Source organism: Danio aesculapii, chromosome 16, assembly GCF_903798145.1.
Source record: "Danio aesculapii chromosome 16, fDanAes4.1, whole genome shotgun sequence".
Lineage (NCBI taxonomy): Eukaryota > Metazoa > Chordata > Actinopteri > Cypriniformes > Danionidae > Danio > Danio aesculapii.
This window is the reverse complement of record NC_079450.1, coordinates 57353102-57377993: the sequence shown is the minus strand read 5'-3', so window position 1 is coordinate 57377993 and position 24892 is coordinate 57353102. Positions and strand designations below refer to the sequence as shown.

At 40.7% G+C, this 24892-nt stretch overlaps 1 protein-coding gene across 1 annotated transcript; it reads right to left on the bottom strand.

The window, feature by feature from the left end:
• Positions 1-1622: 1622 nt before the first annotated feature.
• Positions 1623-20854, bottom strand: LOC130243568 (doublecortin domain-containing protein 2-like). Its single transcript, XM_056475785.1, has 9 exons — positions 20568-20854; positions 19155-19206; positions 15394-15470; positions 14982-15116; positions 14323-14472; positions 12675-12729; positions 12416-12587; positions 3484-3539; positions 1623-2307 (listed from the first exon to the last, which is right to left on the bottom strand). The coding sequence occupies exons 1-9, from the start codon at positions 20852-20854 to the stop codon at positions 2053-2055; spliced, it is 1239 nt and encodes a 412-aa protein (XP_056331760.1). The 3' UTR covers positions 1623-2052.
• Between the last annotated feature and the right edge of the window lie 4038 nt (positions 20855-24892).

The window sequence follows — 24892 nt, the reverse complement described above, 5'->3', positions numbered from 1 at the left end:
ACGGTTTATTATTAAGGTATTAATTTATTATTACGGTATTATTTTATTATTACGGTATTATTTTATTATTACGGTATTATTTTATTACGGTTTATTATTACGGTATTATTTTATTATTACGGTTTATTATTACGGTATTATTTTATTATTACGGTTTATTATTACGGTATTATTTTATTATTACGGTTTATTATTACGGTATCATTTTATTATTACGGTTTATTATTACGGTATTATTTTATAATTACGGTTTATTATTACGGTATTATTTTATTATTACGGTTTATTATTACGGTATTATTTTATTATTACGGTTTATTATTAAGGTATTAATTTATTATTACGGTATTATTTTATTATTACGGTATTATTTTATTATTACGGTATTATTTTATTACGGTTTATTATTACGGTATTATTTTATTATTACGGTTTATTATTACGGTATTATTTTATTATTACGGTTTATTATTACGGTATCATTTTATTATTACGGTTTATTATTACGGTATTATTTTATTATTAAGGTTTATTATTACGGTATTATTTTATTATTACGGTTTATTATTACGGTATTATTTTATTATTACGGTTTATTATTACGGTATTATTTTATTATTACGGTATAATTTTTTTATTACGGTTTTTTATTAAGGTATTATTTTATTATTACGGTTTATTACGGTATTATTTTATTATTACGGTATTATTTATTATTACGGTTTATTACGGTATTATTTTATTATTACGGTATTATTTTATTATTACGGTTTATTATTACGGTATTATTTTATTATTATGGTTTATTATTACGGTATTAATTTATTATTACAGTATTATTTTATTATTATGGTTTATTATTACGGTATTAATGTATTATTACGGTATTATTTTTTTATTACGGTTTATTATTACGGTATTATTTTATAATATCAAAATATTTATTCTGAATATTGTACTATCATATTAGTATTATTATTATTATTGATAGTGTATTACATTTTTCATTCATTCATTTTCCTCCAGTGTAGTCCCTTTATTCATCAGGGGTCACCACAGCGGAATGAACCGCCAACTTATCCAGCATATGTTTTACGCAGCAGAGCCCCTTCCAGCTGCAACCCAGTACTGGGAAACACCCCTACACACTCATTCACACACACACACACACACACACTGCGGCCAGTTTAGTTGATCAGTTCCCCTATAGTGCATGTGTTTGGACTGTGGGGGAAACCGGAGCACCCGGAGGAAACCCACACCAACACGGGGAGAACATGCAAACTCCACACAGAAACACCAACTGACCCAGCCGGGACTCGAACCAGAGACCACAGTGCTAACCACTGAGCCACCATGTCGCCTATATTACATTATACTGTATTACATTACTATTAAGAATATAACTTTGTGTGTGTGTGTGTGTGTGTGCGTGTGTGTGTGTGCGTGTGCGTGTGCGTGTGTGTGTGTGTGATCTCTGTCTAAGTGTGTTCAACATCAGTGTAAAAATAAACACAATCACATCATGAGCTGTTCAATCTGTATTAAATCTGTTAAGCTTATCCTTCAGGACTGATGTTCATCAGGTCAGAAACACACACACACACACACACACACACACACACACACACACACACACACACACACACACACACGAGCAGACGTCAAACACAACATCCTCACATTTATCCATCTTCAACATGAAATCCTCTGACATAACCTTCACCTCTCTCAGTGTACAGCAGGTTTAGTTAACAGTTCAGCTCCTGTATGGAGGATATATTGATTTAAATCCTAAACTAGCAGCGTGATTACATTCACTACATTACTTTTATTATCTCAGAGCGATATAGATAATATGAATACATGATCAGAATTAAAACCTGTGCTCCTAAAGTTCATTTACTTCATAAAAATAAAGGAGATGTGGAGAGTGTGTGAGTGTGTGTGTGTGTGTGTGTGTGCGTGTGTGCGTGCGTGCGTGTGTGTGTGTGTGTGTGTGTGTGAATGATAAGAGCTGATAATCTCTTCACTTTCATCATGTAAATATGATTAATTCTCTCCATCAGTGTTTGGTTCCTCTGGGTTCTCTGCGCTCTGGTTCTCCTCCACATGTTCCTCCTCCTCTTCTTTCTCTCCTTCAGCTTCTTCTTGTTTCTCTTCTCCGCTTTGGTTTATCTGTTCCTCTTCTTTATTCTCCTCCTCTTCCTGTTTCTCCACCTCCGTCTCTTCTTTCTTCTCTTCTTCTTCTTCCTCCGCTGGTTCGGTCTCACTTTTGGAGGCGTCTTGTACGTCTGGACTGAGCTCCTGAAGAAAGCATCAGTGTTTACACTCATGATCTGTGTGATGTGCATTAGATGTATATGTTAAACTGGAATATCTGATAAAACACTGGGGTATAAAGCAGCGTCTCCATCAGTGAGCAGCAGAAGACAATAACATCATCTATTCCTGCTGCTCCTGCACAGATATCACTGACAGAAGTGGAGTTGGGGATTTTCCACTGTGGAGTTTGTTCTCCTCTAATAAATGAGCAGCGCCTCAGAACACCAAGACCAAACGCACTGAACGCGGAGGCTTCTGGAGGCGTGAGACGGGAGCACAGACAGACACTCAAGACACTTCTGGAGGAATAATAATAGAAGAAGAAGAATACTGAAGCACTGTGATGACGGACTGATGGAGGACTGAGACCTTTACTATCAGCACAACAACATCTCACATCTGACACAATGGAGATCTGGAAACATGGAGACTTTTATAATTGTACAGACACACGGCTGTGCTGATGAATAACAGCGATTTTACCATCTTTAACTTTATTACGAACATACACTGCTTTAAAAATGTTATGAAACTCATTCCTGATCACATTTGATGATGATTGATGATCACAGAGCGCTGAACAGATCTGTTAATCCCTGTTGCTTTGCACACATCCTGTCTTGTTGATATGATTACACGCGTTACTACGGAGACATGTTAATACGCAGCTGTCAATCAATTCTGTGGGTGGGGAGACCGCACTCCTCCGTCACGCTGCGGTCGGCCTCACAATGGGAGGGATTTGGATCCTATTTTACCATCAGGACATTTAAATAAGAGGCTTATTGTGTTTATATCGCTCCAGTATGACTGTGGACACACCATACTACACACAGCTCTGTCCAAACAGCTTACAACAGAGGATTTTCATCATAGGTGCCCTGTAAAGGCACAATATGTTAGGTTATCTCCACTAGAGGGCGCATTATTGAAAACAAAGGAAGGTGGAGTTTGATGAGGGTGTGGTTGAGTGAGTTAGACGTGGTCTTCATCACATCCATCAGCGCTCGGCAGAAAACACCATTATAATACAGTATTGAAGATCTAGTAATGTTGGAGTTTTGTCACTCCCATATCACTCTAGATGAGTGTGTTGTCTGCTCAGGGTGTTATGAGTGACGTCTGTGTGTGTGTGTGTGTGTGTGTGTTTCTGCTCACCTGCTCCACTGCTGCAGGCCTGCTCTCATCCTCTGCTGTTCCGTCCTCTCCATCATCTGCACACACACACACACACACACACACACACACACACACACACACACACACACATAGATGAATAGATGAAGCATCAGCACCACCTGCTGGTCGAATCCAGCACTGCAGGCTCAGGAGTTGAAGAGCTGCTGAATTACACACACACACACACACGCACACACACACACCTCTACAGTAGATGGATGCTTCGATAAAACATTAGTTACAGAAACAATCTGAAACACCTTTCATGGATTCACACAGTTAAAAAACCAAAACTCAAATAAATAAATAAATTAGATTTGTGAGAGAATAATCAAGGCTTTCCTTAATTGTGAAGTCTGTTAGAACTACTTCAGTTGAGTAAAGTTATTAATAGGAATCGTTGTTTCTAAAGGAGTTATTCCACCAAGCTGAAAAGAGCTCCTCATTATCCGTGTGTGTGTGTGTGTGTGTGTGTGTGTGTGTGTGTGTGTCTCTCTTCAGCTCAGTCGAGTAGGTATAAAGGTTATCCGGCTCTTTAATGCTGTATACTGGTGTTGGGTAGCGGACGCTGGCTCAAGCACACTAAAGATTATAATTAAAACCCACCCGGGTCTCCTCTTTAGCCAGGGCCTCTGTTTTTGGTTTTAACAAACGCATCCCTCAGCTTTTTCTAAACTTTTTTAACAAAACCGTTCCTCCTTTCCCACTGATGTTGTCATTTCTAGTCAAGAATCATTGGTCATCTGGTTCTCTCTATGATCAGGCATGAGTGATTCATGAAGATGTCTGTACGGTCGTACCTGCTTCAGACGTAATCTGGTATGAGTGATTCATATTCAACTCAAATCAAGCGCAGCGCTGTGTGAACTGTTCGCTCGAGGCTCAATTTTTCTGCGCTCCTGCAGCCGAAATCATGTCGCGTGAACCTCCCCAAACACATCGATGACCGCACATTCGCCGCACGCACTCGAGTATAAACCAGGCTTTACCCTCTTGGTGGCGTTCTGCTGTGTTCACACCAGACGGGCAAATAAACGACATTATTCATGCGTAAATAGACGCGTGAACGTTTTGAGTCGCTTCATTGGCATGTCAAATTCACTTCACAATAGACACTGATTTGCATCATGGGCAGCGCTTCTCTCTGCCCGGCGACTCTAGCTTCATTTCTCAATGGCTAACATGGATTTTATTGAGAGAGTAGCTGTGCTTTATGTGCTTTAAGAAGGCTGAAAAACAGCGTCGATTCATTCGGCACCGTGTCTGAGTCCACTACATCCTTACAGAGCTGCAGCAGCTCTGAGTTCATCAACTCCTCCAGAAACTGAACCTGGATGATGGAGGCTTTCAGCGGTGCAGGCAGCTCCTGATTGGTTAATGTGGTGTGAATGTCCGCTGAAGTTTTCCAACTTGAGGGATTCGCTTGAAATGTGCGATACACGCGACAAACGCACACATCGCTCGACTTGCATGCTTCATTCACGTGGATCATGTCGAATGCGCCGCCTCATCCGCACGTATCGCGCAGCTGGATGTCTATTCACGTCTTTGCGTTGACCGACCATGTAAATCACTCGCGCTCGACGCTTTCATCAGCGTCTGGTGTGAACGCAGCAGGGTTGGTGATGTGTATGAGGGATAACGCTGTTCTGTCTGGAGAACTCAAGCGTCTGCAAACTGCTATAGTTTCACCAGACGTGTTTGGTTCAGCCTCAAGCATGTCCGCATATTAACACGGCTCATTACTTTACTACAGAGCGGCTGTGAGGATGACCGTCAGCTTCCAGAGTTCTGTAATTATCTTCTGTGTGCGATTAACAGCCACAGCATTGTACTCGCTGGTAAACAGGAACATTAGAGCGGTCCTTAAATAGTTAATGAGTAATAAATCCACAGAGTGTGTGTGAAATCAATACAGTCTGCATAATTAAAGAGCAGAATGAATGCGGCTCATATCAGCTGTAATAACACTGCTGTGCAGATGATGGTGTTTCAGATGCTGGAGATGAACAGTAATGGCCTTCAGTGAATACATCTGATGGAGATCGCTCATGTTTATTAGGCAGGAGCGCTGATGCTACAGTGAAGGGCTCGGGGTGATGGAGAGAGCAGCTCCACTCATGTAAACACTGCATCACATTAAACCCCTCATTCAGAAGCGTCCTTCATTACAGCGTCTTCAACACCAGCGCTGGTGTAGAGGAGAGTGGACTGCTGCTGATCTAACACACTGATACACTCAGAGTCTGCCTCTCCAGTCTAGACCACATCTCTACAACCTCTTACAAGAAGCATTCTCAGACACGCACAACATAATGTGTGTGTGTGTGTGTGTGTGTGTGTGTGTGTGTGTGTGTGTGTGTGTGTGTGTGTGCGCGTGTGTGTGTGTGTGTGTGTGTGTGCGTGTGTGTGTGTGTGTGTGTGCTTGCATGTGTGTGTGTGTGTGTGCGTGTGCGCGTGTCTGACTGTGTGAGTGTGTCTGTGTGTCTTTCTGTATGTATGTGTGTGTGTATGTGTGTGTGTGTGTGTGTCTGTGTGTCAGTGTGCGCGTGTCTGACTCTTTGTGAGTGTGTGTCTGTGTGTCTGTCTGTTTGTATGTGCGTGTGTGTGTGTGTCTGTGTCTGTCTTGTGTGTGCATGCATATGTGTGTGAGTGTGTGTGTCTGTAAATGTGTGTGTGTGTGTGCCTTTGTGTGTGTGTGCATGTGTGTGTCTGCATGTATGTATGTGTGTGTGCGTGTGTGTGTGTGCGCATATGTGTGTGTGTGTGTGTCTGTCTCTGTGTGTGCATGCATGTGTGTGATTGAGTGTGTGTGTATGTGCGTTTGTGTGTGTCTGTATATGTGTGCATGTGTATGTTTGCGTGTGTGTGTGTGTGCATATGTGTGTTTGTGTGTGTGTATGCATGCATACTATATGTGTAAGTGTCTACATTTGTGTGTGAATACTGTGTGTGTGTGTGTGTGCGCATCTGTCTTTGTGTGCATGCATGTGTGTGTTTGTGTGTCTGTATGCGTCCATGTGTGTGTGTATGCATGCTTGTGAGTGTGTGTCTGTCTCTGTGTGTGCAAGCATGTGTGTGATTAAGTGTGTGTCTGTATGTATGTGCGTTTGTGTGTATCTGTATATGTGTGCATGCATATGTGTGTATCCGTGTTTGTGTGTATGCGTCCGTGTGTGTGTGTGTGTTTTCTCCACTCCTCTTAAGCCGTGAATGCGTCAGACTTTAAACTCAGGCTTGTAGACAGGTTTCGCAGTTCGCTGCGTTGGAAAGTTCAAGCTTGGTGACCTCTGACCTGTGAAATTGCATCATGTGACCAATCGAAAATCAAAACATGACCTCAGTGTACAGAAATGTCCAATATGGAGCAATCGCTCGCTTATTTAAATGTCTAATCGTTTTGTTTGATCCTGCCCCTTTTGGCAGCGCCGTATGACAGAATTCCACACGCTCAAACTCAAGTGTGACCGCAGATCTTCAGTGAGTCTCCAGCTGATCTCCTGCTGTCTGATGAGCAGGTCCTGGATTCCACCAGCGCTCGCTATAGTGTCCGCTCATCTGCATACAGTCATATCAGCATGCAAATCTACACAGCAATCAGCCATCATCCGCTCGTCAGGTCACATGACGCATAATCAATCAGATGCAAATCAGCACAGGAGATGGAGATCAACACGCTCATAAAACCTGCAGCCGCGTCACAAGCCTTAATGATGATGCTTTTATGCAAATGAGGACGAATCATCACGTTGATAACCTCGTCATCATCAACGCTGTGAAATATGTGTGACAGAAGCGCTTTAATCTCAGAGGAGGAGGTATTCATCTCCATATGAGTGCTCTACTGCTGGAATTATTAGACCTTTCTCTTCTCTTATGAGTTTACAGACACACAAACACTGCAATACATGCTGCAAAACATGAGTTTCTGTCTTATTTCCAGTCCAAATATCTCAATAAAACCTTAAATCAAGAATCATTTCTGGACGAGCAGCAAATATAGTCTGGTTTTCATAAATAATGAGTGAAAGTGAAGAGAGTTTCTCCTTAAAGCATGTCGAATAACCTGACAATGCATGAGGGAGGTGAAGGAATCTTCTCTTTCCTTTTGAAATAAGATTGTTTTGTGTGTTTTAAGAAGAAATCTGGTTTAATTTCCACTCATTACTTCTGAAAACAAGTCCAGATCTAATAAATGTTTCTCATTTAAGACTAGAAACAGGACAGAAACTCAGAGTAAGAAGAGTTGAGTCCACTTCATTCACTCATCAGCATCTCCTTTCATAAGCGAGTCGGGGGGGTATTAAATCCTGTTGTTTGCTCATGAAAGCAGCGTTTGACTCTCTGAGAGCTGAATTAATGAGTGTGCGTTTAATCACAGCTACAACAGCCTCATAAACACAGGCGGCTGTAACACTGAACATCCATTGGGTTTACTCATGTTATTCAAGGTAAATGGTTGCAAACGATTTCATTCATTCATTTTCCTTCAGCTTAGTCCCTTTATTCATCAGAGGTCTTCACAGCGGAATGAACCGCTAACTATTCCAGCATATGTTTTACTCAGCGGATGCCCTTCCAGCTGCAACCCAGTACTGGGAAACACCCATTCACACACACACTCATACACTACTCTTGTGTGATCTATCAGTGAATATCGATGTGATCGTGACACTGAATCACACACTGAAAGAGGTAAGAGAGTGTGTGTGTGTGTGTGTGTGTGTGTGTGTGTGTGCGTGCGTGTGTGCGTGCGTGTGTGTGTGCGTGTGTGTGTGCGTGTGTGTGTGCGTGTGTGCGTGTGTGTGTGTGTGTGTGTGAATAAAAAGCTGCTACTGTGTTCAGATGAGGACCTGCAGATGCTCTAATCCTCCGTCTCTCGCCTGCCATGGCTTCAGAGAGTGTGTTTCTGCAGGATATCATCTAATTACACACCAGACACACTTTAACACCTCTCACATCTCTCTCTGTTCAGAGCTGCAAAAAGACCTCTCTCACACACACACACACACACACACACACACACACACAAGACCACACCGGCACTTGAGTACTTTAAGTATGGTCAACCCACACACACACACACAGTTGTAGTGTACAGACAGTATATTCTCTAAACTCAACCCAGCAGACAATCTGCACTCTTTACATCTTCACACTCCTTCATTCTGTCTGATCCATCAGCTCTCAAAACAACCAACACATACGGTAAAAAATAACGGGTACTGCTATACATGTGGGGACATTTGGTCTCAACAATGTGAGGAATACAAGGTACACACAGATACATGACTACACACACACACACACACACACACACACACACACACACACACACACATGTAAGCACACATACAAAATACACAGTCACACACACAGTCACACAAGCACAGCACATGGTCACACTCACAGACACACATAAACACAGTCACACATACACACTAAAACACGCATACAACCACCTATAAACACACAGACACACACACACAAACAGTCAGACAACACACAGTGACATGCACACAAACACACGCACACACACACACACACACACACACACACACACACACACACGCACACACACACACACACACACACACACACAGGCTGGTAATGACCTATTTCAGTGTCATTACAGTACTGTGAATGGACTGTCACCAGGAGCCCTGAGATGCTGGAGTGTGAAAGCCATCAGCGGCGCACACACACACACACACACACACACACACACACACACACACACTCACACTCACTCCTCCACCTTCTCCGCTTGCTCATTAATAGCGTCAGATCATCAGGAAAGGATGTTTCTCCAGCTTTATAATGGCCTCTTCATTTCTCCAAGACCAATAGATCCTGAACAGATGTGTGAGAATCATCATAATAACTGAGATGCTCTCTAGTGTTTGCAGATTTCAGTCGTGTGTCTCATCTGAGTCCGATAACTGCACTGAAATCCAGCTGAATGTGTACTTGATCTTTATTTCTGTAGCTCTTCACTGTGTAGATTGTGCTATAGATGGAGAAAACGTAATTCAGAAGGACATATTTCAGCACTTCCAGCGATCTGGAGTATGAATTAATTAGCAATATTAATAGTATTATTATCAAGAGCGTATGTTGAGACCACAGCCTCCCTCTGTTTCAGTAATAACACATTCATTATATGGTTATTAGAGTGGTATTATGTTGCTGTAATCATTTTAAATAAGATTTTAGATGAAGTGTGTGAATCGTCATGAAGTACAACACATTTACTGTGTGTCAGAATCAAACCGAGTACAGCCCATTCTGCAAATGAATCTCTTCATCCCTTTCTCTGTGAATATAGCTGATTTATTTTAGTGCGTTTGAATAAAGCAGATTTATTAAGCAGATTTATTTATTAAAATAATAGTTTAGTCACCGAACATCATAGAAATAGATAATACATTTAAACCCATGCTAAATATTACAAAACTACAATTTAAGTTTTTCTTGAATTTTGCTCTTTTATTTAATATTTTTCTATGACATGTTAATTTGGGTGTACTGGTTTTGTACCATTATCATAGGTTATTTTGTCAGATTAGCTCTAGATTTGGCTTCAGAACTGACTAATCTAATGTATATGCACTGATATAATATTGTAAAGCTTCCTATTGGAAATATTCATTTAACTGAGAGGCTTGTGAGAGGTGAACTCATATAAGCCGAGCACTGTAAGTCTAATGATTTACTCTGAGCTGCGCCCATTGAAATACAGTATAGAAGAAGAAATGATCATGCTAAATGAGATGCTGTTTGGAATAATGAAAAAGGAGAATTGCTGTCAGATAAGTGAAATCTGGGGGTGTGAAGGACACTGGCAATGTATAAAGTCTAGTTTACAGAAATAATGAGTCAAATGAAGTGAGTGTTTCCTTAAAACAAGCTAAATAATCTGTAAAGTAGACTCAATTTATTATAAGTGTATTACTGTGTCAGTAACCCTACACGCTTCATGAAGCAGACATGAATCCTGCACACTGGAAACTTGAATGAATTAATTAATTTAGCATCTGATATGGTCAGACTGAGCCACAGGCAGATCACCTCAGATCAGCTACTGAGATGAATCTGTTCAGTCCGGACATTCAGAGCCATTTCAGCTCCTATATTCAGAAATATTATTGACTTCACAACACTGATACTATTAGACCAGAACAATATCTGAACTGAGCATATTAGTTCTGATGAGACTGAACTGAACTGAATCATCACTGAACTAAACAGAACCATTAATGAACTGAACTGAATCATCTGTGAACTAAACAGAACCATTAATGAACTGAACTGAATCATCAGTTGACTGAACAGAACCATTAATGAGCTGAAAGGATCATCACTTAACCGAACTGAACCATTAAGACTGTATTGAGCTTCTCCACAGAGCAGCAGCGCCCCCTCTTGGACACTCACAGAACTGCAGTCTATCAGCATTACATCATCAGCTGCACACACACACACACACACACACACACACACACACACACACACACACACACACACACACACACAGTACAGGTCAGAGTCTGAACACAGACACACACACTTCAGCAGACATGCTCACATAGGCAGTTTTTGCAGAGCTAGTCCTGTTCCCTGGATGTGTTTGTTTTCTTGCTGCAGGATCATCAGTGTTGGTCAGATGGGGAACCTTTTAGACTCTGCAGCTGTTCTGGAGATTTCTGCCTAGAGTTTTCTACACACTTTTTTAAACAAATCAAAAAGCTCCCAATGTAGAGGTGAAACTCTAAAGTCTTTACTCAGAGATGACTTGATCAACTTTAGATCACACTATGTTTACAGTGCAAAGTGATTCTAAGCTTACAAATGGTACCTTATATAGGAGTATTGGCCCACCACAGGCCTATGAGGTATTAAAGGCAAACACTGAGGATGTCCTCAGGATTTACTGAGCTTAATCTAAACCCAATGCCTACCCTGAGACCTGAGGGCTGCGACACACAACACTGATGCCAAACAGCACTGATGAAACCCAACTGTGTTGATGCATCGTGTCGGCTCACATCTGGTTTTAGAGCACAGTAATTCATCAGTATGGTGCAGGGTCTCCTTTTGCTCCAATCCAGCATCAGCTGGTGTTGGGAATAACAGACAGGAGTCCAGCACAGCGGTCAGAGGGATCCTGAGCTGTTCTTCTTCAGAATAGTGTTCAGGTCACTACTGATGCTGCTGGAGGAAAACCTCTCCTGACTCGCTCCTCCAAAACACCCCAAAGTGCTCAATAATGTTTAGCTCTGGGTACTATGCAGGCCATGGGAGATGTTCAACTTCACTGTCATGTTCATCACACCGCTCTGTCTCCAGTCCTGCTGTGTGTATCGCTGCATTATCATCCTGATACACGCCACCGCCTACAGGATACAGTGTTTGACCCATTGAGTCACATGCTTCTCCAGAATGGTTGGGTAGTTCTTAGCATTTCCCATCTGGCACCAGTATTGTGCCAAGGGAATGCCATGATATTGAGCCCAAACCATCACTAACCACCGGCCCTTTCAGACAGCTTCCTCTGGCCTCCACAGCTCCTCCTGTTGGATGTGGTTCTTCTTCTTGGTGGTCTGCTGACATTACTCTGGACACCACAGCTCTTGATCATCACACACACTTACTGTCTCACTCACAGATGCGCACACACACTCTGTCCTCTTCTGAACTCTGCTGTGTCCCCATAATGCTGTGTTGTGTGCTGTATTTTCAGCAGAACTGTGCTGTTCCTCTGCTGATGAAGCCTTCACACTCTGATCATCTGCTGGACTGAAGATCAGTGAAGACTGAACAGCAGGAGGAGCACATGACCACAGCTTCAGTGTGCGACCCCTGTGTGTGTGTGTGTGTGTGTGTGTGTGTGTGTGTGTGTGTGTCTAACCATTGTCCTGTGTCTCCAGCGAGGTGGTCATGCTCCTCTTCTTGCGAATGATTCTGAGTCTGGCCTGAGACATCTCCCTCACCATGGACATCAGCTGATCCTCTGAGCTGCTGCTCACTGCTGCTGCGCTCTTGTCCTGCACACTCCCACACTTACTCTGAGGGTTCAACACCTGACACACACACACACACACACACACACACACACCAGTTCAGCAGTGTCCAGCACACCCCTCTGCTATGTGTGTTTCTGCACTCACGTCTCCATTCTGCCGTCTGTATTTGTAGATGGGTGGAAGAGACGCCGCTTTAGACCTGAAAACACAATCAGTTTCTGTCGGTGCACTGAAACACATGCTGTCCTTACTCTGAGTTTCTGTCTTGTTTCTGGTCCAAATATCTCCAAATACCTCAATCCAAAAGCGTTTTCTAGACAAGCAGAAAATGTAGTGTTGTGTTCAGAAATAATGAGACCAAATGAAGAGAGTTTCTCCTTAACACAAGCAGAATCATCTGACAATAGGGGAGCAGAGTAATCTAGTTCTTACTTTGAAATGAGATGATTCTGCTCCCCCTGTTGGCAGATTAGTTTGCTTGTTTTAAGGAGAAACTCTCTTCATTTGGTCTTATTATTTCTGTGCACAGGCTTTATTTTAACGATCTAGGCTTAAAGTCTAAAGCTCATTAAAAGCAGTCGAGCCTGTCTGAATCCAGTTCTGCTACTTTAAGGATGAAATAATCCACTCTGCGCCCGGCGCATGGTCTAACAGGGTTGAGCTCATTCTCTTCATGAGTTCTGGTTGTTTTTTGAGCAGAACCTCCATTAAACTAATCAGAGTCTCGTCTCTCATTCTCTTTAAGAGTCAGTTCTCCATGGTGCATTTGCTATTTACATGGCGACTTTATAAGTGTAAAAACTGAATGCTTTACTAGCGAGAAAACAGTTAAACAGAGCATCTGCAGCGCGAGGTTAAAGAACCAGCCTCCTCCATTCAGCCTCTTTACTTTCTCTTTACTTTACCCCTTTACTTTACCCCTTTACTTTACTCCTTTACTTTGCTGGAGTAAGGAAACGGTGTAAACTCACTCCACTGAACACATCCATTAGCCCACATGTTTAATCTCCTTTATTAAGAGCAGAGATTTGATCAAAACTATTCCTAAATTCAGTTCTAATCTCCAGCAGAGGAATAAATGATCAATAATAATGAAGTGTGGTCAAAACACTGAGTTATATCCAAACACACGTCCTGTTCTGATGACCCATATGGTGATGCAGACGTCTCCAAAACCCCACAGCTGGACAAATCTACACTTGTGTTTATTAAACAGATCTAAATCTGCAGATAATCAATAATCCTGCTGATAATAATCACATTATACAGATGCAGATGGTCATGACTGAACTGAAGAAGCCCCCCGAGGTGAAGAAGGCCTGGAGGCAGTGCTGTTTATATTGATGGAGAACATCATCATTTCTGGATCATTTTAATCCTTTAATTGTTTTGATCTGTAAAGATATGTGTGTGTTGCTGATCATCCTGTGTGTGTTCAGCAGTGTGTGAGTGTTTGGACCTGCACAGGCGCATAACTAACACACTCTGCTGGACTTTACAGCAGCTTCAGTTGGTCAATGGTGCTGTTGGTCTATTTCAGCTCCTCAGAATAGCAGCGCTCCAACAATGCGCCTTAACACACCTCCTTTATAGAGCAGCACACACACATGAGTCCACAGAGTGGTGCAGATGGAGTTACTATTGAAACAACGTGACGCAACACATGGAAATGACTGTTGTGCTGCTCTGAAAATACCAACACAACACACCAAACATGTCTTGAGCCTTGCGTTGGGTTTTGCTTGTCTAGAAAAAGCGTTGTGATGTGATGTGTGTGTTGTGCGTCTCTCACCCGTTGACTCTCTTCACCGCCGTGTGTTTGCTGAACAGCAGGTCGCTGTACTGAAGCTTCTTAAACTTGTCTCTGCCGACGGCCACGTAAAACTGCCCGTTCTCTAACTCCTTCCCATCCATGATCAGAGTGCCCTCGAAAGTGTACAGACTGGAGCAGAAGACAGCACAGGGTCATGCTTTCTTTAGCCTAACATGAGGTCTTAAAGGGACAGTTCATGCACAAATGAAGATCGCAGTGTGTGTGAGGCTATCTTAGCTTTAATGCTGCTGCTGCCTATTATGAAATAATTAAATAAAAGACAATACTCTGTTCTGATTGGTCAGATGACAATACTCTGCTCTGATTGGTCAGATGACAATACTCTGTTCTGATTGGTCAGATGACAATGCTCTACTCTGATTAGTCAGATGACAATACTCTGCTCTTATTGGTCAGATGACAACACTCTACCATGATTGGTCAGATGACAATACTCTGCTCTGATTGGTCAGATGACAATACTCTGCTCTGATTGGTCAGATGACAATATGTTATGTGGATGTTTTGTGTTACTGCAGCTTTAACTCTGATTCTTCTTATTTTAATCACAATAGAAGCTGATTTTCCATCTCTGTTCTGATGTGTGTGCGTGCGTGCGTGTGTGTTTGTGTGTGTACCTGTGTACTCCGCCCACAATCCGCAGGCCCATCTTCTCTGTGATCATCTCCAGAATCCGCTCAAATTGACCAATCACACGGCTGGGAATCAGACACCTCACTGCTGGATTCAGGACATCACCATTCGCCACAATACTGACAACACATGCGCACACACACACACACACACACACACACACACACACACACACACACACACACACACACACACATAAACACAGACATGCAAAAACACACGTACATACAGGTGCATACACAAAACATGACCATACAAACATGTACACACACACACATATGAACACACACAACAGCAGGAGGGAGAGTGGAAGATCCTGCATCTCTAGATGGAGAAGTGGCATGCTGAAGAGTGTGTGCAGGTCCACATTATGAGACACACACACACAGAACTCACAATATTGCGCAGGGCTCCTTGATGGGCTTGAGGAAGCGTGCAGAAACCATCACTCGACTCTGAGGAACAGGCTTCAGCTGCACAGAGAAACACAACATCAGCAAGAAGAGCACACACACACACACACACACACACACACACAGTTTTTAATGACTGTTGATATTCTGACACAACAACCTTCAAAGCTGAGAATGAAGCGAGCAATGACAATACTCTGTTCTGATTAGTCAGATCACAATACTCTGCTCTGATTGGTCAGATGATAATACACTGCTCTGATTGGTCATATGATAATACTCTGTTCGGATTGGTCAGATGACAATACTCTGCTCTGATTGGTCATATGATAATACTCTACTCTGATTGGTCAGATGACAATACTCTGCTCTGATTGGTCAGATCACAATACTTTGTTCTGATTGGTCAGATGACAATACTCTGCTCTGATTGGTCAGATGACAATACACTGCTCTGATTGGTCATATGATAATACTCTGTTCGGATTGGTCAGATGACAATACTCTGTTCTGATTGGTCAGATCACAATACTTTGTTCTGATTGGTCAGATGACAATACTCTGCTCTGATTGGTCAGATCACAATACTCTGCTCTTATTGGTCAGATGACAACACTGCTCTGATTGGTCAGATGATAATACTCTGCTCTGATTGGTCAGATCACAATACTCTGCTCTGATTGGTCAGATCACAATACTCTGCTCATATTGGTCAGATGACAATACTCTGCTCTGATTGGTCAGATGACAATACTCTGCTCTGATTGGTCAGATCACAATACTCTGCTCTGATTAGTCAGATGACAATACTCTACTCTGATTGGTCGGATCACAGTACTCTACTCTGATTGGTCAGATGACAACACATGTCCAGTGACCCCCACTTTGGGAAATTCTGATGTAGCCACGTTTTGTTAATCATTTTGGGAGGAGTGTCATTAACATATGTGGTTTCAACAACCAGAGTCATTTAGATCAGTCCGGTTTCATCTAGAATGTGGATTTACACCATTAATTAAACTCTCTGTAAGTCATTTCCCCCTGTGCTTTTCATTCAGCTCTCCATTCAGAAACAAATGCATGAAGTGATGGTGTAAACAGCACGAGCTGTTCAATGCTGTCGGATGATGATGATGATGATGATGATGTCAGCACATCACCAATATCCATGGCAACAGCCCTGTAATCCAGCGCACTAATACAGAGCTCGGCTCGCTTCCCTCTGAGAGTTCATAAAACTTTAGGACTGTCGTAAAGTCTTTCTTTTCTCCAGCTCAGCTTTTACTAGTGTGCAGTGCTGCGGGAGTACATGACGTGCCGTTCACATCGTCTCCCGAGAGCTTTGTTTGCGCTCTGGGCCGCAGCCATAGACTTAAATATGCATCCAAGGAGCTGGATAATAATTCACAGCTTAATAATTCATCGCCAAATGAGCCGACAACCAGCTGATTCTTCCCAGACGCTGCGTGTCTGAACGGTACACCTCGCTCAGACAGCCTTCTTCAACACTCCAGACACATGTGGAGGATCTACAACACTGTTACTATGCAGAAATCACTTTTATAAGGGCTTTAACCACAGTAGTGTGTGTGTGTGTGTGTGTGTGTGTCTCAGCAGTGTGTGAATATCTCCAGTCTCTAATGCTCAACAGTAATTAATTGTGTTCATTATAATCAGACTTGATGCTGAAACACTTTGATTGGCATTCTCCTTTTGTACATGTCATCAGAGGGGGAAAGCCCCGCCCACTAGTGCCCATCTCTCCATCTCATTAGCATAAACAGCAGCCCTGAGTGAGAAGCAGCCGTCTGTCCATTAGCCATTAGAGTGTTTGAGATTGATAATGTCAGCATAGACTAAGAGGATTCTAGATGTGGAGTTTTAGATCAACAGAGACAGGAGCGACATAGACTGAAGCACACATGCACACCTGACCAACACACCCTATGCTGATGCATATGCAGAGAGCTGGAGGACATTATCTGTGTGCTATTCTCAGCTTAAACTCAAACACACACACACACACACACTCTCTCTCTAAAGACAGCAGAGACGCATTTACATCTTGTATAAAGGTGTAGAATAGGTCTCCTTTAAATGTTCTGTTTGCTGAAGCTTTATATTCCTGAGAGACGTGCGGATGAACATGCATATACCCGACTGACTGCATTAACAAGCACAGGGGTTTATTTACTGCTCTGCTCTTCATTAGCAGGAGCTTTAATGAGAGTTACATACAGAAGTTGAGAGTCTGCGAATAAATGCAGATTTCAAATCCGCTAAAACATGAAAATAACTGATCTTATAGCGAGGGATGGACAACAAGACAATAATCTAATAACATAAGTCATCTCATATACTGATAATAATAGAGATACCACAATATACACTCACGCTGGTTGTTACTAGTTATTAAAACTGAGCTGAAGAAACACAATTCTTTAGGCTTTGCAGATAACTCAATTGTTTTATGTTCAATCCAAAGTCGAATTTGCAAAAACGATTAAGATAACTTAATTGATCTGTGTTTTAGACAAGAAGGAGTTGTGTGAAACAGTGTCGTGCCATTTCTGTAAATACAGTCAATTATAAGGACTATTTGTTTTTTACATTTTAAAGTGTTTACTCGTTCATGTGGGATCATATTTCTAACTTTATGACATTCAGGGATTCAGGGTTTGATTAAAAATAGAAATATAATATAAATAATAATAAACACTCTTCAAAAACTACTGACTACATAATAATAATAATAATAATAATAATAATAATGATAATAATAATAATAATAATAATCATGATGATGATGATGATAATAATAATAAAAATAATAATAATAATAATAATAATAATAATAATAATAATCATGATGATGATGATGATAATAATAATAATAATAATAATAATAATAATGATAATAATAATGATAATAATAATGATAATAATAATCATGATGATGATGATAATAATAATAATAATAATAATAATAATAATAATAATAATAATAATAATAATCATGATGATGATGATGATAATAATAATAATAATAATAATAATAATAATAATAATGATAATAATAATGATAATAATAATAATAATAATAATCATGATGATGATGATGATAATAATAATAAAAATAATAATAATAATAATAATAATAATAATAATAATAATCATGATGATGATGATGATAATAATAATAATAATAATAATAATAATAATAATAATAATAATAATAATAATAATAATAATAATAATAATAATGATAATAATAATGATAATAATAATAATAATAATAATCATGATGATGATGATAATAATAATAATAATAATAATAATAATAATAATAATAATAACAATGATAATAATAATGTCAATAATAATAATAGTAATAATATCGATGATGATAATAATAATAATAATAATAATAATATTAATAATAATAATAATAAAAATAATAATTATAATAATAACGATAAGAATAATAATATCGAAGATTATGTTAATAATAATAATAATAAAAATAAGAGTAATAATAATAATAATAATAATAATAATAATAATAATAATAATATCGATAATAAAATGCAAAATGTAAACATTGTAGTATCAAGATTGCAACATTCTCACGATGCTGTTATTCATGTTATTCAGTAATGGAGTATAATATTGCACTCATATAAATTATGAAACCATGTATTTTATGATTAGTATATATCTCTTATATTGCAGAGCTCTACTTACCACTCCATTGAGCTGAAGCGTTCTCTTCTTTCTGCTTCCAATCTGTGAATAACTACAAAAATACAAATAAAACTGATTATAATTCAGAGTAAAGTGTGTTTGCAGATTTTGTGATGCTCTTGTGAACTGCAATAAAAAAGCAGCGCGACTGCTCATATATTTCAATTATGAACTCATTATAAAGTTAATTCTTAAATATGTGAAAGTATTTACATTGCTTAGCTTTACAAAACAAGCTAAATATATATATTTATAACCATTACTTCAGAAAAGCACCATACACAATGTTTGCTTTGCCTCATGTGGATTCAGGAGTACAGCAGAAGGTCTGTGTGTTATTATACGTGATTATTACTGCAAGTTTGCGCTCGACGGACAGACAGATATATATAGACACACAGACAGACAGATATAGACACAGAGACAGACATGTATAGACGGACAGATATGTAGACAGACACACAGATAGACAGATATATAGACAAACAGCAGACAGAAAGACAGATATATACACAGACAGACAGACAGACAGACAGACATATACACAGACAGGCAGATATATACAGTATATAGACAGACAGATATATATAGACAGACAGACAGACAGATATATAGACAGACAACAGACAGAAAGACAGATATATAGACAGACAACAGACAGACAGATATATATAGACAGACAGACAGGCAGATATATAGACAAACAGCAGACAGACAGACAGATATATAGATATATAGACAGACAACAGACAGACAGATATATAGACAGACAGACAGGCAGATATATAGACAGACAGGCATATATATAGACAGACAGATATATAGACAGACAACAGACAGACAGATATATATAGACAGACAGACAGACAGATATATATATAGACAGACAGATATATATAGACAGACAACAGACAGACAGATATATAGACAGACAGACAGACAGATATATAGACAGACAGGCATATATATAGACAGACAGATATATAGACAGACAACAGACAGACAGATATATATAGACAGACAGACAGACAGATTTATATAGACAGACATATATATATAGACAAACAGACAAACAGACAGATATATAGACAGACAGGCAGATATATAGACAAACAGCAGACAGACAGATATATAGACAGACATATAGACAGACAGACATGTATATAGACAGACAGACAGACAGATATATAGACAGACAGATATATAGATAGACAGACAGGCAGATATATAGACAAACAGCAGGCAGACAGACAGACAGACAGATATATAGATAGACAGACAGGCAGATATATAGACAAACAGCAGGCAGACAGATATATAGACAGACAGACAGATATATAGATAGACAGACAGACAGACAGACAGACCGAGAGATATATAGATAGACAGACAGCTAGTATAACCCCTCCTCACTCGATCTTCTTGAACTTCTCTCTGCCGGCGGCCACATACTGCTCCCCGCTCCGCAGCTCCTCCAGCGAGAGCACCGGGTGTCCGCCGCGGGGGGTGTAGATGCTCCTGACGGCCCCGAACGGCGCCCGCACCCCGCCGGTCACCTCCCGCAGCACCGCCTCGAACCCGCACACCCGCCGCGCGTTCAGCACCAGCCGCCGGGGCTCGAAGAACGGGTCTCCGTTGCGGAAGAAATAAATGCTCTTCACCTCGGGCTGAGACAGAAAGTTGGGCTTCTCCGCACTCATAGCCACAGCTGAAGGAGAACAGCTAAAACGCGGAGTTACTGATAAATGCCCACAGCAGACACATCCTCAGCGTCCGACAGACAGACGGAGAGAGAGAGAGAGAGAGAGAGAGAGAGAGAGAGAGAGAGAGAGAGAGAGAGAGAGAAAGAGAGAGAACACACCGCGCAAACACAGATTATATGAGAGATGATGATGATGATGTCCTGAGATGCAGAAGTGCTGAACTGCTGATCATCTGTGCTCTTCCAGCGGTTTCTATAGAGACTTTATTACAGTCTTCAGTGCTGATGCCACACACACACACACACACACACACACACACGCACACACACACACACACACACACACACAAACACAAACACTCTCCTGAGACCAGCAGCACTTACACAGATCTGGTTATACTCTCGCTAAAGAATTTCCTTAAGAGTTTTTGTCTTGTTTCTAGTTTAAATATCTAAAAGTTGGTGGTTCATTCTGCTGTGTCGACCCCCAGATTAATAAAGGGACTAAGCCGAAAAGAAAATAAATGAATGAATGAATCATTTTCTAGACAAGCAACACATAGTCTTCAGAAATGAGTCAAAATGAAGAGAGTTTTTCCTTAAAACGAGCAAAATAATCTGACACAGGAAATAAATAAACTGATGTCAAATGGAATCAACTGTATTCATTTGTTTACTCCACTGCACATTATTTAGCTTGCTTTAATGAAAAACTCTTCATTTTGATTCATTATTTCTGAAAATAACACCATATTTAGAAATCTAGAAAATATGATTTAAGTATTTTTAGATATTTAAACTAGAAACAAGACAAAAACGTTTTAATGTATGCAGGAAATTCTGGTAAAATCAATTATTTACAGTATATATACACTCACTGGCCACTTTATTAAGTACACCTCACTAGTACCGGGTCGGGACCCCTTTTGCCATCAGATCTGTCTTAATCCTTCATGTCAGAGATTCAACAAGCTACTGGAAATATTCCTCAGAGATTTTGCTCCATATTGACATGATAGCATCACACAGTTGCTGCAGATTTGTCGGCTGCACATCCATGATGCCAATCTCCCGTTCCACCACATCCCAAAGGTGCTCTATTGGATTGAGCTCTGGTGACTGTGGAGGCCATTTGAGTACAGTGAACTCATTGACATGTTCAAGAAACCAGTCTGAGATGATTGGTGCTTTATGACATGGTGCGTTATCCTGCTGGAAGTAGCCATCAGAAGATGGAGACACTGTGCTCATAAAGGGATGGACATGCTCAGCAACAATACTCAGGTAGGCTGTGGTGTTGACACCATGCTCAGTTGGTACTAATGGACCCAAAGAAAATCTCCCCCACACCATTACACCACCACCAGCAGCCTGAACCGCTGATACAAGGCAGGATGGATCCATGCTTTCATGTTGTTGAGGCCAAATTCTGAGCTGAGCATCCGAATGTGTCAGCAGAAATGGAGACTCATCAGACCAGGCAACGTTTCTCCAATCTTCTGTTGTCCAGTTTTGGTGAGCCTGTGTGAATTGTAGCCTCAGTTTCCTGTTCTTAGCTGACAGGAGCGGCACCCGGTGTGGTCTTCTGCTGCTGTAGCCCATCCGCCTCAAGGTTGGACGTGTTGTGTGTTCAGAGATGCTCTTCTGCAGACCTCGGTTGTAACGAGTGCTTATTTGAGTTACTGTTGCCTTTCTATCAGCTGGAACCAGTCTGGCCATTCTCCTCTGACCTCTGGCATCAACAAGGCATTTGCGCCCACAGAACTGCCGCTCACTGGATATTTCCTCTTTGTCGGACCATTCTCTGTAAACCCTAGAGATGGTTGTGCGTGAAAATCCCAGTAGATCAGCAGTTTCTGAAATACTCAGAGCAGCCCGTCTGGCAGCAACAACCATGCCACGTTCAAAGTCTCTTAAATCCCCTTTCTTCTCCATTCTGATGCTCACTTTGACCTGCAGCAGATCCTCTTGACCATGTCTACATGCCTAAATGTATTGAGCTGCTGCCATGTGATTGGCTGATAAGAAATTTGCCTTAAGCAGTTGGACAGGTGTACCTAATAAAGTGGCCGGTGAGTGTATATATTAAGAAAACTTCTTGTTAATCAGGTTTTGTTTACTGTACCATTTTTACAGTTTTTACCACTGAAATCAAAGCCGTGTTTTCCAGTGTGGTCTTAGCCACTGTGTTCATTTCCAGTGTGCAACATCAGATCTGACTCTAGATTAAGAGTTTAATATCTGAGGATGTACAGTATAATACAGTATGAATCGCCTCTCCGCTCCGCCTAATTGGACACTGAGGGATTGATGTGCAACTGCAGCCCCTGGTTGCTCAATTCTACTTTTATCTTGGAACAAAAAACATGTTTGTTTGGTGTGTGTGTGTGTGTGTGTGTGTGTGCGTGTGTGTGTGCGCGTGTGTGTGCGTGTGTGTGTGTGTGTCGCGTAACAACAGTGTGTGAAGTGCTTTCGCCAGATCAGTGTCGAGGGACAGGCCTGGAGATCTGCTGCATTACTCTGCAGAGATGGCACTTCACAGCAGTGTTCTCTCTTTCTGTCATCAGTATTTCAGTAAATCAGCAGTTTTGTGATTCCTGTTTTTATTTTTCCCATTTATTTAATTGCATTATGGGATGTTGATCTTACTTTTAACCTCAAAGAGTGTAAAAATGTGTTTTCTGCACATGTGCAATAGTGTGCAGTGCTGTGTTGTGTGTGTTGGTGTTGTATATTACACTACAGATACCTTGTAATAAACTGCAGCACATTTTTATTTCTTATATTATTTATTACATTATTTTAAACCACTAAAATGTCAATAAAAGTCACTTTATTAAACTGTAGAGTTGAATTTTCATCATCAGAAGTGGACAGAGAAGAGATCAACATCCCATAATGCGATTGGAGGAAACCCATGCCAACACGGGGAGAACATGCAAACTCCACACAGAAATCATCTGCCAATGAGCTGAACAGAATAATCTGATTTCAGAGTGATGGCAGGATTATCTCTCTTCCCCCTATTGTCAGATTATTTTGCCTGTTTTAATGAATAACTCTCTTCATTTTGACCCATTATTTCTGAAAACAACTCTCTCTGTTTTATTGTCTAGAACATGCTTCTTGGTTTAAGAGTTTTTCAATATTTGGACTAGAAACAAGAGGAAAAATCAAGAAAATTCTTGACAAATGTAAAATTAGTTTGCATTTATGCAGTTGTGCACATGCTTTATCCTGAGTGTTTCTTTACCCTGAGTGTTGTGTGTGTGTGTGTGCGTGTGTGTGTGGACTTTATTCATTTATTCCTGCAGTTTCCTCAGTTCCCCAGCAGGTGGAGCTCAGCACCCACCCGCGAGTGGGGATGCCCAACCTCGGTCCAGGAGGGCCGGTGTCCATGTGAGATTAGCTCCAGCCTCATCAGGCACACCTGGGCTAGCTCATCAAGCTCTTAGACTTTCTAGAAACATCCACTCAGGTGTGTTGAGGCAAGCTGGAGCTAAAATCTGCAGGACTGAGTTTGGGCACCTGCCCGTGACCCTCATCTGCACGTTTGGGTGTGTCTTGAACCGCTTTAGTGTCGTTTATTTTCATTAATTTCAGTAATGTAAACCGTGTGTATTATAGCTGACACCTACAGATCAATATATTAGAGAATTGTAGACTATTATAAGACATAAATATATGTTAAAGAGATGTTCAGACTTTTGAAGACGCTCTGACAGGTTAGTTCTGATGTAGGACAGCATTTCTCAGTGTCTGTAAGCAGATGATCATCAAATCATCAAACTGAACACCTTTAACACTCATATCACACTAAACCAGAGCCACTGCTCAAGTTAGCTCAGTGTTCTTGCTAACAGCTCTGTAGGGAACATCAGACTGTGTTCAACGCCTCTATAGTGCGCACTCTGCTGCATTCCCTGGAGATCAGTATTAGTATAGAGCTAATAGGGCACAGTACATCACACAATGATCATTATCGCGATGATTGTATAATCCAGTGTTTCCCAACCCTGTTCCTGGAGGCACACCA

Bases quoted from the DNA above. Each gene is read 5' to 3' on its own strand.
- LOC130243568 (XM_056475785.1), bottom strand. From the start codon at position 20,854: ATGAGTGCGGAGAAGCCCAACTTTCTGTCTCAGCCCGAGGTGAAGAGC. The intron at 15,471-19,154 runs GTAAGTAGAGCT...TTCTCTGTGCAG, and splicing joins CGCTTCAGCTCAATGGAGTG to CTGAAGCCTGTTCCTCAGAG. The intron at 3,540-12,415 runs GTTAGACACACA...GTGTGTGTGCAG, and splicing joins GCTGGAGACACAGGACAATG to ATGATGGAGAGGACGGAACA.